The 16869-nt window shown below is 67.7% G+C and overlaps 1 protein-coding gene across 1 annotated transcript in view; it reads right to left on the reverse strand.

Annotated features, from left to right (window-relative positions):
- Positions 1-2150: 2150 nt before the first annotated feature.
- PTCH2 (patched 2) overlaps positions 2151-16869 on the reverse strand; it is a 57146-nt gene continuing 42427 nt past the window's right edge. The window contains 16 exon segments of the mRNA XM_065553717.1: positions 2151-4319; positions 5211-5654; positions 5793-6059; positions 6509-6608; positions 7509-7651; positions 8155-8292; positions 9194-9477; positions 9861-10041; positions 10162-10304; positions 11588-11900; positions 12167-12563; positions 13001-13119; positions 14387-14512; positions 14679-14771; positions 15749-15904; positions 15981-16112. Coding sequence (XP_065409789.1) covers positions 5211-5654; positions 5793-6059; positions 6509-6608; positions 7509-7651; positions 8155-8292; positions 9194-9477; positions 9861-10041; positions 10162-10304; positions 11588-11900; positions 12167-12563; positions 13001-13119; positions 14387-14512; positions 14679-14771; positions 15749-15904; positions 15981-16112 — 3036 coding nt within the window. The 3' untranslated portion in view covers positions 2151-4319.

The following is a 16869-nucleotide window of genomic DNA, read 5'->3' on the forward strand; positions in this document are numbered from 1 at the left end:
AGTCTTCCCAGCTCTGCACAGGGGCCTGGCACCCCCAGCCCCTCACTGAACACCATGGGCCTGACCTGCATTTCTGGGGCTCCCGGCTCTGCCCTGTGGGCAATCACTGGGCGGGGCCCAGTGTGTGATGAATTTGTGGGGCCTCAGCCGGTCATCACTGAGATTTTCATACAGCTGCGTCCTCGCACAGTTGGTGTTCAGCACCCCCCCCCCCCCCGTCCTGTTCACAACGTGGCCTGCCTCTGATGCCAGCCTCCCCATCTCCGCACCTGGTGAGCTGCTCCCCCCCGCCCTCGTTTTTTGGGTGGTCTGCGATTCCTCGCCTGCTGGGGGGGCTGGTGCCGTAAACCCTGCCCATGTGGGGTCACATCAAGGGCATATCACATGCCTTAAAACAGTCCCTGTAACCCTGCCCCCCCCCCCCCCCCACACACACACACACCAGGCAGTGCAGAGATCCCCTGGGCCCACATGGAGGTGTGCACAGGGCCTGCAGGGGGCAGTGTTTGCACGTGGAATCGCTCAGCTGGCAGGGGCCAGCCCAGGTCCCCTCAGCACAGTTCGTGCCTGGCTGGGGAGCCCAACCCCAGCGCTCCCCCCGCTGTTTGACCTACAATCCCATCTAGGGTGACTAGATGTCCCGATTCTATAGGGACTGTCCTGATTGTTGGGTCTTTTTCTTATATAGGCTCCTATTACCCCCCACCCCCTGTCCCGACTTTTCACCCTTGCTGTCTGGTCATCCTAATCCCATCAGCTCCCTGGCAAAGAGCAATTACATGGCTGGTGTGAGTGGGCTGCGGGTCGGGAGTGAGGGACATTGGCAGAGCTGGCGGGGGGGCAAGGACTGTTTTAAGGCATGTGATATGCCCTTGATGTGACCTGCACGGGCAGGGTTTACGGCACCAGCCCCCCTCAGCAGGCGAGGAATCGCAGCCCACCCAGCTGGGCCAGGCCCAAAGGGCTGCGCTTGGCTCTAGGTTGGCATGTGCCCATTAATGAGCCAGCTGGTGCTGAACGTGCCGGCAAGCTGGGCAGACACCTGGTGTGAGTGCTGGCCTGTCTAGCTCCTGAGCGTGGCTTAGGCCCTGCCGTGCCACAGGGGCTCCCCGCACCGCGTGAGCTGCTGTGAGTGGCACAGGAGGAGATGCCAGCCGGATGCTGCGGGTCCAAAGAACGGTCAGCGCCCAGCTAATCAATGCAGCGCCTCATTATCTTTGAAAACTCATGGCGATCGGGGGAGGTCCCGGATGACTGGAAAAAGGCTGATATAGTGCCCATCTGGGGTAGCAGGGGCTGTGGGTCGGGCGTGAGGGGCACCGGCGGAGCTGGGCGGGGTGGGAGGATGAATCCAGGGCTGGTAGCAGGGGGCTGCAGGTGGGGAGTGAGAGGCACCGGCAGAGTTTGGAGGGGGAGGATGAATCCAGGGCTGGGGTAGTAGGAGGCTGCAGGTCAGGAGTGAGGGGCATTGGCAGCGCTGGTGGTGGGGGGAACCTCATGCGTGCACAGGTCCCAAGGCGCCAGAACCCCCAGTGAACAGCCCTGGGCCAGCTGAGGCTGTGCCAGCCGTCACTGGGGGGAGAGCCAACCCCCATGCCCCAGCCAGCCGTGAACTAAATGGACAGCTCACCCTGCCCCCACCCCACGGGCCGCAGGCCTCTGCCCTGGGAGCCCCAGGTGAGGGCCTGTTTGCTGGTGGAGATGCTGCGGCCACGAGACGGCGACGGTCACCCGTGTGCTGCCCATGTGGGTGAATCCGCAAGCGCGAGGCTGGGGGGTCTCTACCCTGTGTGTGTGTGTGTGTGGGGGGGAACAGGACCCTGCATTGTGGCCTTCCAAGGAGCTGCCTGGCCCCCAGTGTCCCCCCCAACCTCCCTGTCACTGCTCCCACTGTCCTCTATAAGCCCCCACCTCACAGTAGGCCCCCCCCAGCTTTGTGCACGCTCCCCTGCCTTCACGCAGCCATGGACACACTGCCCCACACATGCATGGGGCGCACACACTGCCCTGTCACCAATGTGCCCACACACGTGTGCATTCGCTAACACTGCCCCAGCCTTCAGAGATCCCCCCACTCCGGGCACGCGCGTGTGAACACACGCTCCCTCCCTCCCGGGCCAGACGAAGCACGAGGCCAGGACACCAGCCCATCCGGGATAGACAATATATATTTTACTCTTTAAAAATAAACCTTCCAGCCCCCGGCTAAGGGCCTGTACAAACTACAAAAATAAACCTTTCTTCTTTGTAATATAAATAATTTATATGGCATGGCCGGGCTGGGGCCCTGCTTGTCTCGGGGGCGCCGGGGGCAGGCTGCCGCTTGGCGGCTCGGGGCAGTGGGCACCCCGGCCCCACGCGGTACTGACCAGCCCACCCGCTGGCCCAGGAGGGACCAATCGCTGAGAACGGGGTCCCCCATCACCGCCCTGGGCCAGGAACCCAAAAGAAAGCCCCAGGCGGGGGCTGATGGGGACCCTGGGCTGGGGGTGGGTGGGTTAAAGTGCCAGGGAACGGAGAGGCAAGCGCCAGTGACTCCACAGCAGACCCCCAGGAGCCCAACTGATCCCTGCCTGCCTCCGGTGAGCGGCCCCGGCTGCAGGATCGGGTCCCGGCCGGCTGGGGGGGAAGCCCAGCCTAGGGGGCAGGGCAGGGTCCTGTTTCTCAAAGGCTCCCTGATCTGGCTGCAGCGGCACAGGTGGGTGTGGGTGTGGGTGTGGGGTCATGCAGGGGAGTTGTGTGACCACACGAGGGCAGGGGGGCTATTTGGCATACACCCCTCCCCCGCCAGTCAATGTCTGTCAGGCAGCATCCAGACCAAGGCACCCCATAAAGGGCGTAAGAGAGACATAGAGGGTACCTAGGCCTTGGACGGGCCTGTATGGGGGGGCACATCCCCCTCCAATTTGCCCCAGATCCCCTCCTTTCCCTGACCCCCTTCCTGGCAGGACACACCCTCCCCCCCCCCGCCCATCAAACGCACTGGAGGAGCCTCACAGTTCGGTCTCACAGCCGTTTACAAAGGAGGATGGGTAGCATTGTCCCCATGGGGAAACTGAGGCAGGGAGGGCTTTTTCCCAAGGAGCGGGGAGGAGAAGCCAGGGGTCCTGAGGCCCGGGCCTGCGCTCTAGCCGCTAGGCCTCGCTGGATCTGGGCCCTGCTGGTATCAGGCTTTAGGTGTTAAAGTGAGAAAACGTCCTTCCCCTCAAGCGTGAGTTTCCCTTCTCAGTGACTAGGGTCGGGACCGTGCCAGTCTCCCAGGGTGGGGGCACATGGCCCCCCCTTCCAGCCCCTCGCGTGAGTCCAGGGTGCCCCCTGGGCCAGAGCTCAGCCCCCCGACCCTCCCATCTTCACTGGGGCTGGCATCTCATCCCCCTGCGGGGGGGTTGCTGGGCCCCTCCCCAGACACAGCTGGTCTCCCGGGAGCCCCACGACTCGGTGCTGGGGGCGGGGTGGCAGGGTATGGCCCTGGCTCCTGCCCAAGGGATCCGCTGAGCCCCCCACCCGCCATACGCCAGTGGAGGGTGCAGAGCTCCAGGATACCCGCTTGGGCAGAGACCTGACCTGGGCACACGGAGTAGGGGACAGCTGGGGTCCATGGGGAGAGGGACTGGCTGAGGGGCACACCGGGGGGGGGGGTGTTTCTAGGTCCTTTGCCAAGGCTCCCCAGGCCGTTCCTCCAGCCCGCAGCTGCCCCCGAAGTGCCAAGGGGCCGGCGTTCGTGCTGCAGTTCCTAGGGCGCAGAAAAGACACCTGCTCTGGGAGGGGGAGGGAAAACTGGGGGGGGGGGGATACAAACCAAGACCCCAGGCCAGGCTGGGGGGCAGAGGGTGTCTCGGCAGCCCCTGGGGGTTTCCCCCGGCCAGCCTGTTCACACACACCTTGCATAGAAACCTCGACGCAGTGCTTCACCAAAAGGCCCAGCTGTTCGCCCCCGGGGGCAGCAGCCCCCGCCAGCCCAGCCCAGCCCAGCCGTCTTCTGCTGCGGGGTCAGGGGGCGCTGCCAGGCGGGGTCAGGGCAGATCTCTGTCCCAGCACAGAGCAATAAAAATAAAATAATTAATCATTGGGAAATAGCAGCACAATGCAGGGATGGCGGCAGTTCCTGCCCCCGCCCGTGGGCACTGCCCCTGCTGGCAGCACCTGGCGCAGGTCACCAGTCCAACAGCTCGCTGCAGCTCAGTGTTCAGCTGGCGTCCACGCAAGGGTGCCAGTGCTCGCAGCGTTTCTTCTCCGCTCTGCCCGCTCCCTGGGCATGGGAGCTGGTTCCGGGGACACGGCAGGCATCAGCTAGGAACCACGGCGCTTCCCGGGGCAACCTGTGCGGAGACACAAGGCAGCCAGGTTAGCCGAATCCCCCGTGCCCACCGGCTGGGCTACCAGCTCTGCTGGCTTCTCCAAGGCATCTGTCCACAGGGGCCTCCCACACACCATGAGCACCCGTGGAGTCAGCACGCTCCATGGCACACGTGCGCGGGCAGGCGTGCACCCTGCACGTGTCCCTGTCTGTGGGCACGAGCGTGCAAGCCCACTAGGTATGTGTGAACGTGCACTGTGTGTGTGTATGCACCCTGCATATATATGTGTGCACCATCCGTGTGTGTGGGCATGCGTGCACCCTGTGTGTCCCCCTGTCTACGGGCACGAGCGTGCAAGCCCACTCGTTCCACCTCTACCCCGATAGAACACGAATTCGGCTAGAACGCGGGAAAGTAGTGCTCCGGGGGGGCGGGGCTGCGCACTCCGGCGGATCAAAGCAAGTTCGGTTTCACCTATAACGCGGTAAGATTTTGGCTCCGAGGCCCGCGTCGAGGTGTATGTGCGGACGTGCACTGTCTGTGTGTGTGTATGTGTGTGCACCGTTTGTGTGTGGTGGCGTGCGTTCACCCTGCATGTGTCCCTGTCTGCGGGCACGAGTGTGTGAGCCCCGTGGGAACATGTGGATGTGCAGCATCTGTGCGTGTGCAAGTGTGCACCATCTGTGTGGGCAGGTGTGCACCCTGTGTGTGTCACTGTTTGCGGGCACGAGGGATGCATACAAAGCCGCTGCTCTGTCATCGAACTGCCCCATGGCGCCAGGGCCCGCCAAGCACAGGGAGTGTACCCCCAGGGGCAGTGCTGGCCCCAAGGTAACCCCCAGAGGTGCTGGCACTGCCTGGCAGGGGTGGGGCGAAGGAGCCCCTGGCACAGGGCTCAGTCCCCAGGCTCACCTAGGGCCTTGCAGAGCCATCTGCCCGTCCCGGGTGGTGGAGCGCAAGGGTCTTGGGCGCGGCCGAGCCGGGGGCACTGCAGGCGGGCGGGCCGGGCTCCTCCGGGCAGTCGGACTCGCTGTCCTCGTAGCTGTCATGTGTGTAACCCTGCAAGGAGCCCGGCAGGGGCGGGTGCAGGGCCAGCGTCACGGAGGCCGTGGCCGTCACCGTGGTGTAGCTGCCGCTGTAGGCGGGGAGGGCAGTCCGCAGGGGCCGGGGGGCTCGGTGGGGGGCAGTCCTGGCGCCGGGGGGGCCAGGCCGGGGCAGTCTGTGCTGAGGCAAGTCCCTGAGATCCGGGCCGGCCGATGGGAGGGAGTCACCGGCAGACAGGGACTGGGTCTGGTTGGTGCTCGGTGGCTCCTTCTTCCCTGGCGGCTCCTGGTTCTCCTGGTAGGTTTTCACCACCTGTGCAGGGCAGAGACTCCCGTGAGTACAGCAGGCAAAGAGGGAGGCAGGGGGCTGCTAACAGGGGGCAGCCGGAGGCCGCACCCGGGGGGGGCTGGGGCTGGCGCTGTCTGGCAGGGGCACCGCACCCGCACTCACCGTGATGGTGGGGAAGCTGGGATTCTTGCTGGCCTCCACCAGGACCCGGGCCGGGGCGGGCGGCAGGATGTAGGCGCCGGGGTCGTAGGGCTGGGGGTGGGTCAGCCCCGAGCCCGCGGTGCTCTCCGAGTAGTACTCCGAGTCCAGGGAGTCCGCAAAGGCGCCGGGCCAGGCCGGGGGCGGCCGCATGTAGAAGCCGTGATGGCTGATGGGTGGGGGGATGGGCTCTGGTGACGGCAGGCGGCTGCCATTATCCGCCGGGATGACCTGGGGGGAGGAGGGCGCAGGGTGAGATGGGAAGGCAACGGGATGTCCAGAGGGTACAGGGAACCGGGCTGGGGGCACTATCAGAGCCAGGGCTGGCCCTTTTCAATGGGCTCCAGGCCTGCAGAGGCAGCTTTAGGACAGGTGCCCCCGGTCCAGCTCAATCAAGTGTTAACTCTGAAACCTAATGGTGGTCATTTTAACCTCAGCACTGATCATTCTCCAAGAAACATCTAGCTCCCATGGGCTTGTGGGTAGAGCCTGTGGGTGCGGGCGGAGCCAGTGTGAGGCACAGACCACTGTTTCCCCCTCCCCCCATCTGACCCTGGCACCCAGCAAGGGAGAGGCAGACTTGGGAATGAACCCAGGCATCCTGGTGGCCATGCCCCTCTTCAAGCACTAGTCTCCACTCCCTGCCAGGCCCCATTGCAGGGGGGTCCGGGGGCTCTCACCTCGGCCGGGGGCCCGATTACCGACAGCAGGACGGGCAGCAGCACCAGGCCGTTCAGGAGGCCCAAGACAGTCAGGACGGTGAGCACGGCAAAGAAATACCTGGCAGAGGAGACGGAGTGAGAGGAGCCCGGCCACGCGATGGGGACGGGGCATCCCAGCATGCTTTGTAAACAGGGCCCACCCCCTCAGCCCTGACAGGTAGAGTAGGAACATCGCAGAGGCAAATGGGCCAGGGGGGTGCACAGCACCCACGCAGTGGGGTCTTGCGCCCCCCACCCCATGACCCCATCCGGCTCTGCTGCCCTAGGGCGGCCTCTCTGCCCAGCCTCCCAACACCGCTGCCCTCATGCACCCCTGCACGCTTATGCACACCCACACACCCCTGCATGCTCACACCCACCCCTGCACGCTTATGCACATCCATACATCATCCACACCCCTGGGGAATCCCTGCACGTTCTCACACACACACACACACACCCCTGCACGCTTACGCACACCCATACATCATCCACACCCCTTGGGAATCCCTAAATGTTCTCACACACCCCTGCACGCTTACGCACACCCATACATCCCCCGGGCACACCCGCATGCACCCACACCCCCAGGAACCCCTGCATGCTCACACCCATCCACACCCATCCATCCACCCGGGCACACCCGCATGCGCCTACACCCCCGGCAACCCCTGCACGCTCACACCCATCCACACACCCCTGCACGCTCACCCACATGCACAGACACACCCCTGGATACCCCTGTACGCTCACACACGCCCACACCCACACCCGGGCATCCCTGCGTGCTTGCACACAACCCCCCCACATGCCTGCACACTCGCCCATGCCCCCCCCCACCTGTGGACCGCTGCACGCTCGCACACACCCCACACATACCCCCCCCCAGGCACGTCTGCACCCCTGGCCACAGCCGCATGCCCCCCTGGCCCCCCAGGGCTGAGCTAAAGAGGCGTTCTCCCCTCCCCCACGCTGGTACCTCAGGATGAAGTCGAACTCGGAGCCGGCCAGCATGAGAAGGCCCAGCAGCGTGGAGAGCGCCCCGTCCAGCACGGGTGCCAACGTGTGCTCCAGGGCCAGGGCCGAGCGCAGCGTCCGGCTGCCCATGGCCGTCAGGAACCCCTGGGGGCAGGACACGGCTCAGCTCTGGGCCGGCGTGGGCAGAGAGACGGACTGACCCTAACCCCCTCCCCCCGATGGACTGACCCTTCCCCTCCCCCCGGGGCCGGCTGGACAGACTGCCCCTGCCCTCCCCCTGCTGCCCCCCCCTTTCCTGCCGGGGAGGGTCTCCAGCCGGCTGGGCTCCAGAGGTGGCTGACGCTGGCCTGGGGGCCGGGTTCACAGAGGGCTGGGGGGGAGCTGGGGGGTTTGTGCCCCTTTCACTAGTGGGCCCCGAGTGCGTCTCATGGCTGAGCTCTGGTGAGCGGGGCCTGCCAGCGCCCCAGGGCTTGCCCAGCTAGGCTGGGGGGGGCTGGGGGGGCTGGACACCCCCAGTCTGGGAGCCGCAGGGAGATGGTGCCAGAACAGGTGCTGCCCTGGCCCAAATGGGCTTCTCCTGACCTTTGTGGGGCTGCACTGGGGTCGGACCCGCAGGGGGCCCAGGCGACCACCCCCCCCCGACTCACCAGGGCCACGTGGACGGTGAACTCGACGCCGATGCCCACCGAGGCGATGAGGATCACGGCCGGGATGGCGCTCAGCTTGATGCCCATCAACCCCATCATCCCGAAGAGCTCCACCGTCATCATGGCCAGCACGGCCACCTGCCGGGCACGGGGGAGAGTCGGCCAGAGAGCAGGGACCACCCCACGGCATCCGCCCCATGGCCCTGCCCCACGGCATCCACCCCACGGCCCTGGCCCACAGCCCTGCCCCACGGCATCCGTCCCACTGCCCTGCCCCAATGCATCCGCCCCATGGCCCTGCCCCAATGCATCTGCCCCACTGTGCCTGCTGCATCACTCTGCACCCTCCTGTCTGCCCCACTGCACTGTCCCATGACCCTCTGTCCCACTGCTCTGCCCCATGGCAGCCATCCACTCTGCCCCAGACAAGAGCCCAGATGCCAGGGTGATGGGTGCCCTATTGCTGTGAACGATACCAATTACAGACGCTTTGCCCAGCCGCCCAGGGAAGCGGCACCATGGGTGTGTGAAGGGACATGATGATGGCGGAGGGGGAGGGGGGTAGGACGCCAGGTCAGGTGGGGGGTATTTGGAATGAACACCCCCCCAAATCACCAATCGGATCTGCTTGCCTGGAGCCCAGGGGTCAGCGCTCCGGTGAAAGCACCCGCCCAGGCGGAGGGAGGGGAGCTATGCCAGGGACCCCCAGGCTGGGAGAGTGCCGGTGCCAGCGGGTGGAAGCCCGGCCAGGCCAGGGAAAGGCACCGGCTCCCAGTACCCAGCTCCGGGATGCGTCCCAAGCCAGCCCCTCCTGGTCCGTTCCCCACCCTGGAGCCGCTCGGGAGGCGCTGGACTGTGTTCCAGCCTGGGGGCGATCGGGGGCTCCAGGGGCCCGTCCGTGAACAAGGCGCCCCAGGCGAGGTCTCGAGCGACAGCTGCAGGGCCAGAGGGCCCAGGTCCCAGCTCTCCCAGGGATCCCGGGGGGCTGGGCAGCGTCTGAACCCCACCCCGTGGTGCCCCCCGCCCCGGGCGCACTCACGATGATGCCGGCGGTCCAGGGGTTGAGCAGCAGCACGGCGCACACCAGGAAGGTGCAGGCCAGCACGATGCTGACGGCCAGCAGGAACCAGTGGCGCAGGCCGATGTACTGCTCCCAGAAGAGGAAGGGGTAGCCGCTGGGGTAGCTGGCCACGCCGCGCTCCCGGGCCGCCTCCTCGCACACGGCCCGCACGCTCTCGATGGCCTCCACGAAGTCCGCGGTCTGGCGCAGGCCACTCAGGTAGAAGGGGAACTGGGCGAACTCCAGGGGCTGGGCTGCGGGGACTGGGGGGAGGGGGCAGCGAGGGTCAGGCGGGGGGACGCCACGGCCCCTGCCCTCCCGACACTGCCCCCTTCCTCCTCCCACGCCGGCGCCCGGGCCAGCCCAGATGGGTGGGCAACACTGGAACGGGGAGCTCAGTACAACTAGGGTGCCAGTTGGCGGGTGTGGCTGGACCCTGTGTGGTGCACTGGCGCATGGGGGTGGCAGGACCCTGTGTGGCATCTGGGGGGTGCCCTGCTGGACACTGCATGGCAAGCTGGCGCATGGGGGTGTGCCCAGCAGGACCCTGTGTGGCGTGTGTGGGGTGTCTGGCAGGACGCATGCTGGCATGTGCCCAGCCTGCATCTGCCCATGCGTGCCCAGGCGTGCCCGCGACTGCACTCACTTCGCAGGTTCTCGCCGGTGGCATCGTACTTGTCGTGGATCCACTCGGGCGGCGGGGGGTAGAAGTTGGCGTGGGAGGCGGCGACGCCCAGCGGGTCGTTGCTCACCCACACGGTCAGGCAGATGTAGAAGGTCTCTGGGGGGATGATGCCGTTCTCGTCCACCAGGCGGCGCGTGGTGAGCTGTGGGGAGCAGACGGGCATGGGGTGAGCTGCGGGGGCCGGAGGGTCTGGCCAGCTCAGAGGCGAGTTCAAGGCCAGGCCAGGCTCTCGGGCAGGGCCGGGCACAGGGCCGGCTCACACCTGGTTGTAGTTGAATGGCTCCTTCTTGTCGCCCGTCTGAATGAGCAGCTTGTAGGCCAGCGCGCCGTCCTCGGAGCCGTTCCGGTAGCTGTCGCGGGTGATGCGCCCGGCCTGCCACTCCTTGTCGAAGGCAGCCTGCAGGCCTGGGGACAGAGCGCGGGGGTTACGGGGACGGACAGAGACCTCCCAGGGGCACGCAGGGCAGAGGGGGGCAGATGGAGGCCGGCAGGGACACACGGGGCAGGCGAGGGCCGGCAGGTGCACGCAGGACAGGCGGGGGCAGGTGGGGACCAGCGGGGCCAGCGAGGGCCGGCAGAGGCACACAGGGCAGGTGGGGGCAGATGGAGGCTGGCAGGGGCACGCAGGGCAGGCGGGGGCACGCAGGGACACGCAGGGCAGGTGAGGGCAGATGGAGGCCGGCAGGCACGCAGGGTAGGCGGGGGCTGGCGGAGGCTGGCAGGGACACACAGGGCAGGCGGGGGCCGGCAGGGGCACACAGGGCAGGCAGGGGCTGGCAGGGGCACGCAGAGCAGGCGGGGGCACGCAGGGCAGGTGAGGGCAGATGGAGGCTGGCAAGGGCACACAGGGCAGGCGGGGGCCGGCAGGGGCACGCAGGGCAGGTGAGGGCAGATGGAGGCTGGCAGGGGCACTCAGGGCAGGTGGGGGCTGGCAGGGGCACGCAGGGCAGATGGAGGCTGGCAGGGGCACACAGGGCAGGCGGGAGCCGGCAGGGGCACGCAGGGCAGATGGAGGCTGGCAGGAGCACGCAGGGCAGGCGGGGGCCGGCAGGGGCACGCAGGGCAGGCGGGGGCCGGCAGGGGCACGCAGGGCAGGCGGGGGCTGGCAGGGGCACGCAGGGCAGATGGAGGCTGGCAGGGGCACGCAGGGCAGGCGGGGGCCGGCAGGGGCACGCAGGGCAGGCGGGGGCCGGCAGGGGCACGCAGGGCAGGCGGGAGCCGGCAGGGGCACGCAGGGCAGGCGGGGGCCGGCAGGGGCACGCAGGGCAGGCAGGGGCTGGCAGGGGCACGCAGGGCAGGCGGAGACTGGCAGGGGCACGCAGGGCAGATGGAGGCTGGCAGGAGCACGCAGGGCAGGCGGGGGCCGGCAGGGGCACGCAGGGCAGGCAGGGGCCGGCAGGGGCACGCAGGGCAGGCGGGGGCTGGCAGGGGCACGCAGGGCAGATGGAGGCTGGCAGGGGCACACAGGGCAGGCGGGGGCCGGCAGGGGCACGCAGGGCAGGCAGGGGCCGGCAGGGGCACGCAGGGCAGGCGGGGGCTGGCAGGGGCACGCAGGGCAGGCGGAGACTGGCAGGGGCACGCAGGGCAGATGGAGGCTGGCAGGAGCACGCAGGGCAGGCGGGGGCAGGCGGAGACTGGCAGGGGCACGCAGGACAGGTGGGGGCCGGCAGGGCAGGCGGGACCCTCACCTCGCAGCCAATCCTGGAAGTAGTGCAGCCACATCTTGGGCGGCTGGCGGGTGTGGTCGCGCACCACGTGCTGCAGGGCACCCAGGGCCCGGTGCAGGGCGTACAGCGCCTCCTGCGAGCTGGGGTAGTGGAAGCCGCCCTTGGTGGCGATGAAGACGTGGTAGAAGGAGAAGTACTTGGACTGGGTGGCGATGAAGGCGTGCTCCTTGGTGCCCCGCGGCACGATGTCCGTCAGGTACAGCCCGTCGTGCACCAGCGTGCTGCCATACAGGCTGAGGCCTAGCAACGCCAGGAACAGCAGCACCACGATGCCCTGGGGACGGGAAGCCCGTCAGGCTGGGCCGGGCGCCCCCTTGGGCAGGGCACAGCCCCCCGCCCCCTGCCCTGCAGCACAGCCCCACAGCTCCCCCCCGGAGTGCCAGGGAGCCCCCCAGCATTCCCCTGCACAGCCTGGGAGTTACCCCAGTCCCCAGTCTCCCCAGCACTGCCAGGGTCCACCCCCGGCCCCCCACCTTGCACCCCTCCCCAGGGGGATGAGGGGCCCACGGGAGCCGGGGGCGGCAGGCCCAGCCCCCCTACCTTGGTCTGGGTTTGCAGCAGGAGGGGGGCGTACTTCTCCCTGGCGAAGTCGGCCAGATTCCAGCGGCACAGGGGCAGCGGCACGCACTCCCGGCCCCCCTTGGTCCCGTCCAGCTGGGCCAGCAGGTCGCGGGTGGAGCTGGCCGGGGCAAAGAGCTGGGAGCCCAGCGGGTCGGCAGGGGCCAGCGGCGCGGTGCAGACCTGGGCGGTGGGCGGCAGGATGGTGACAACGTGCCGGCCCGAGGGGTCACAGCGGGTGAAGGCCTGCACCGTGGTGGTGATCTGGGTGCTGGTGGCCACAGCCGGGTGCCCGTAGGGCGAGGGGTGGGAGGCGTGGTTCTCGTTGGCGTCGGCGTACTCCTGCGGCTGGATCTGGATGACACGGGTGGAGCACGGGCTGGGGGAGGAGGAGCCGGGGGACATTCAAAGAGCTGCGATGGGTGCCGGTGCCCCTCTGCCCACGCACGGCTGCCCTGGTGGTCACCGCACCCACTGCTGGGAGTGGGATTTCTCCCTGGAGCGACCCCCCCCCCCAGCCACCCCAGGAAAGGCGCCCAGCTGTGCTCAAGCCAGGGGGCGAGGCCCCAAGCACCCCCCAGAGCCATTGCTTAGCCCTGCCAGCTGCACAGCGCGGGCCTGGCTCTGCCCCGGGCGCCCCCCACCCCTCCCGGAGCACGGCGCGGGTCAGGCTCTGCCCCGGGCGCCCCCCACCCTTCCCGGAGCACGGCGCGGGCCCGGCTCTGCCCCGGGCGCCCCCCACCCCTCCCGGAGCACGGCGCGGGCCCGGCTCTGCCCCGGGCGACCCCCACCCCTCCTGGCGGCGGGAGACGGCACCTGTAGAAGCAGCACAGGACATCGAGCCGCTGGTCCTGGCGTCGGTGCAAGTCCAGGCTCAGGATGGCTGGGAAGATGAGCAGCACCATGGCGAAGTTAAACACCACCACCACGGCAGCCTGCAGGGACACGGGGTGCAGAGCTCAGGCCACGGGGCTCCAAGGGTTAAACCCTGCTCACCACCCTGCCGGGGAGCCAGGGTCTGCATGTCCGACATGCGTGTGAGGCCATGTCACAGCTTGGCCAGTAACGGGGCCTGGGTCTCCATGTGTGTCTGACACGCGTGTGGGGCCATGTCACACCTCGGCCAGTAACGGGGCCTGGGTCTCTGTGTGTGTCTGACACACGTGTGGGCCCATGTCACATCTCGGTCAGTAACGGGGCCTGGGTCTCTGTGTGTGTCTGACACACGTGTGGGCCCATGTCACACCTCGGTCAGTAACGGGGCCTGGGTCTGTGTGTGTGTCTGATACGCGTGTGGGCCCATGTCACACCTCGGCCAGTAACGGGGCCTGGGTCTCTGTGGGTGTCTGACACGCGTGTGGGCCCATGTCACACCTTGGCCAGTAATGGGGCCTGGGTCTCTGTGTGTATCCGACATGTGTGTGGGGCCACCTCGGTCAGTTGCGGTGCCCAGGGCTCTCTGCCAGGACTGGGAGTGGAAGTCTGTTGGCAGAGGGGCCTTCTCCCCACCCGTGCTGATGAATCCCAGTGACCCCCAGGAGCCATGGGCAGGGTGACCCCCAAGCTCCCCAGACAACTGTCTGCTAGACACGCCAGAGCCTCGCAGCCCCCCCGAGCACTGGGAGCCCCGGGTTCTAGCTCGGCTCCCCGCAAGGTACCCGAAGGCGGGGCAGTGTGTAGGGGATGAGGGCCTGGACTGGGGCAGGGCAAGGCAGATGGGCATGGGGGGTATGAGCAGGACCCGCCCAGCTGGCATCGCCTCGTCTCCTCAATACTGCCGGCTTGGCTGGGATGGGCAGACGGACTCACGCCCAGGGAGAGCTGCAGGGCGAGGGTGGACACGGCCCCCCGTGACCCTGGGGTACAATGGGCAGAGGAAGAGGCACGAAAGGCAGAAGGACTCCGGGGGGAGAGGGTTGCACCTGCAGGGAGAAGGGGCACAGGGCGAGGGCAGGGTGGGTGTTGAGGGGCCTGTACCCGCAGGGATAAGGGGCGCAGGGCGAGGGCGGGGTGGGTGTTGAGGGGCCCATACCCGCAGGGAAGAGGGGTGCAGGGCGAGAGTGGGATGAGGTGGGTGTTGGGGGGCCCGTACCCGCAGGGAGAAGGCGCACAGGGCGAGGGCGGGGTGGGTGTTGGGGGGCCCGTACCTGCAGGGAGAAGGCGCACAGGGCAAGGGCGGGGTGGGTGTTGGGGGGCCTGTACCTGCAGGGAGAAGGCGCGCAGGGCAGGGATGGGCACCAGGGCTGCCATGAAGAAGGCGATCATGTTGCTGATCGAGGTGAGGGCCACACTGGTGCCCGTGCGTCTCAGGCACTCTCCCGTCCGCTCCTGTGGGGGAAACAAACAGGACAGGTCACCCAGCGCCCCACGCCCGTCCCCACCCCCCGAGGCAGGTCACCCAGTGCCCCGCGCCCGCCCCCCGAGGCAGGTCACCCAGTGCCCCCCGCCCGCCCCCGCCCCCCAAGGCAGGTCGCCCAGGCCAGGGTGGCCTCACCTTGAAGGGGACGTGCTGGCTGGTCTCGGTGAAGGCGTGAGCCAGGAGGAACATATCGTCCACCCCAATGCCCAGGGCCAGGAATGGCAGCACCTGTAGGGACAGAAACCAGCCTCCATACTGAGCTTCTGCAGCCGGTCCAGCTGCCAGCACCCCAGCGCTGCCTCTCCCTGCGCCGGAGTGTGCCCACCTCGGGGGGAGAAACACCCGCCACAGCTCCACCCGGAGAACCCAGGATCCCATGGGAACAGGGCTCGGGATCCCACAGGCTGGGGCACAGCCCCCCTGGTCTGCCTCCCCGCAAGGGCAGTTAGCGCCCCGCACCAGGCTCAGACGCTGGGGAGAGCGCCCCCTACTGACCCCCTGTGACCAACTGGGACTGTTCTTACTGTGGTCTGTGAATGCTGACAGGGGAGTGTGGCTGGGATAGTCTGCAATGGGGGATGGGAGACTGGCCGACGGAGAATACCTGAGCATGTAACAGGAGAACCCAGGAAGGGGTTGGAGGCCAGGTGACACCTTTGCCTGGGAAACTGAACAAAGGCTGTGTGAGGGGTCGCTGAAGGAGAGTTTCGGGAGCTGGCTGGTGGAGCGGCGGGGAGGCAGACGGGGCTCTGACCTCCCAAGGGGGCTGTGGGGCCCTGGGATCCCAAGATGGACCTAACCGGGGGGAATCCTGTTGTCTGTGCCTGCAAGACCTGTCTTGGACTGTATTCCTGTCGTCTAAATAAACCTTCTGCTTTACTGGCTGGCTGAGAGTCATGGTGAATTGCAGGAAGCCGGGGGTGCAGGGCCTTGTGTCCCCGCACACTCCGTGACTCCCCCCCCCCCACGCCCTGCTCCACAGCACAGCGCCCCCTAGTGCTGCACTAGGGCATCAGGGCCTGCCCTGATGGCGAGGGCAGAGTGCCCGTGTTATTCCCGCAGGTCTCCCATACGGCTGCGGAGCAGGTGAGAAGGCGGGTTCCGGCCCCGGAGGTGCCAGCTCCAGCCCCCGCGCAGGAGGGTGAGCAAGGCACGACGGGCAGGCATTTCTCCCCATGGCCCTGCCCGGCCTTGGCATGCGGTACCTGGGTGGTGGCTGCGTTGAAGGAGATCCCCAGCAGCGAGCAGAGCCCGAGTCCTGACGCCACGGACAGGGCCACCAGCAGGACGCCGGCCAGGCCCACGGCCCCCTGGGATTTGGAGCAGTCCCAGCGCAGCATTGTCACGCAGGCGTACGCGAGCTGGAAGCAGAGCAGGGGCGGGGTTAGCGCGGGCGGGGTTAGTGCGGGCGGGCAGGGGGCGGGGGAAGGTACCTACCATCAGGAGGTAGCCCCCGGCCACGCGGATGGCGCTCACGTCCGAGAAGGACTTCAGGATGTCGCTGAGCGTGGTGGTGGAGAAGGCGTGGACACGCTGGGAGCTGTTCTGCGGGAGGCAGTCCTGTGCCAGCTGGGGAGAGACAGGGCCTCAGAGACACAGCTGGAGGGCATCACGCCCAGGGCAGCCCCTGGCCATGCCACACCCCTCCCAGGGGGCAGCCCTCCCACCATCCTCCACCCCTTGCGGTGGGCACCCCACCCCTGCTACGCCACACACCTCCCAGCAGACAGTCTGCCCCCACCACGCACCTCCAACAGGCACCCGACCCCCTGCTACGCCCCTCCCAATGGGCAGCCCTCCCTCCCCCCACCACACTCTTCCCAGCGGGCAGCCTGTGCCCTCCCCATGAGGCAAAGCGGGAGGAGGCTGCAGCCAAACCCCAGGCCAGGGGCTCTGCCGTGGTCTGGCAGCGGGCCAGGGCCGTATCTGCCTGAGCCCCTGTCGGGCCCTGCAGCCAAGGGCCCCTGCGGGAACCTGGCACTAACAGCTGGGGGAAGAGGGAGCCCTGAACCCATCCCAAGCCGGCCAGAGCTGCCTCCGGCACTGCCCCAGCCAGGCCTCAATGCCAGACGTGCTGAGCCCTCTGTGGGACTCCGACTCCCACTGCGGGGCTGAGCGCAGACACTGAGAGATCACTGGGGTCCACCCCCCCGCTCCCATTTCACCAGAGCCCCCAGAACACGGCCATGTAGCACCATGCTGCCCTTCACCAAGCACGCTCACCCCCCCCGGCATGCTCACACACTCCCGGCACGCTCAGCCCCCCCGGCACGCTCACCTCCCCCTGGCACGCTCACACACTCCCGGCACGCTCAGCCGTGCACAC

Source organism: Chrysemys picta, chromosome 8 (genome assembly GCF_011386835.1).
Source record: "Chrysemys picta bellii isolate R12L10 chromosome 8, ASM1138683v2, whole genome shotgun sequence".
In the NCBI taxonomy this organism is placed as follows: domain Eukaryota; kingdom Metazoa; phylum Chordata; order Testudines; family Emydidae; genus Chrysemys; species Chrysemys picta.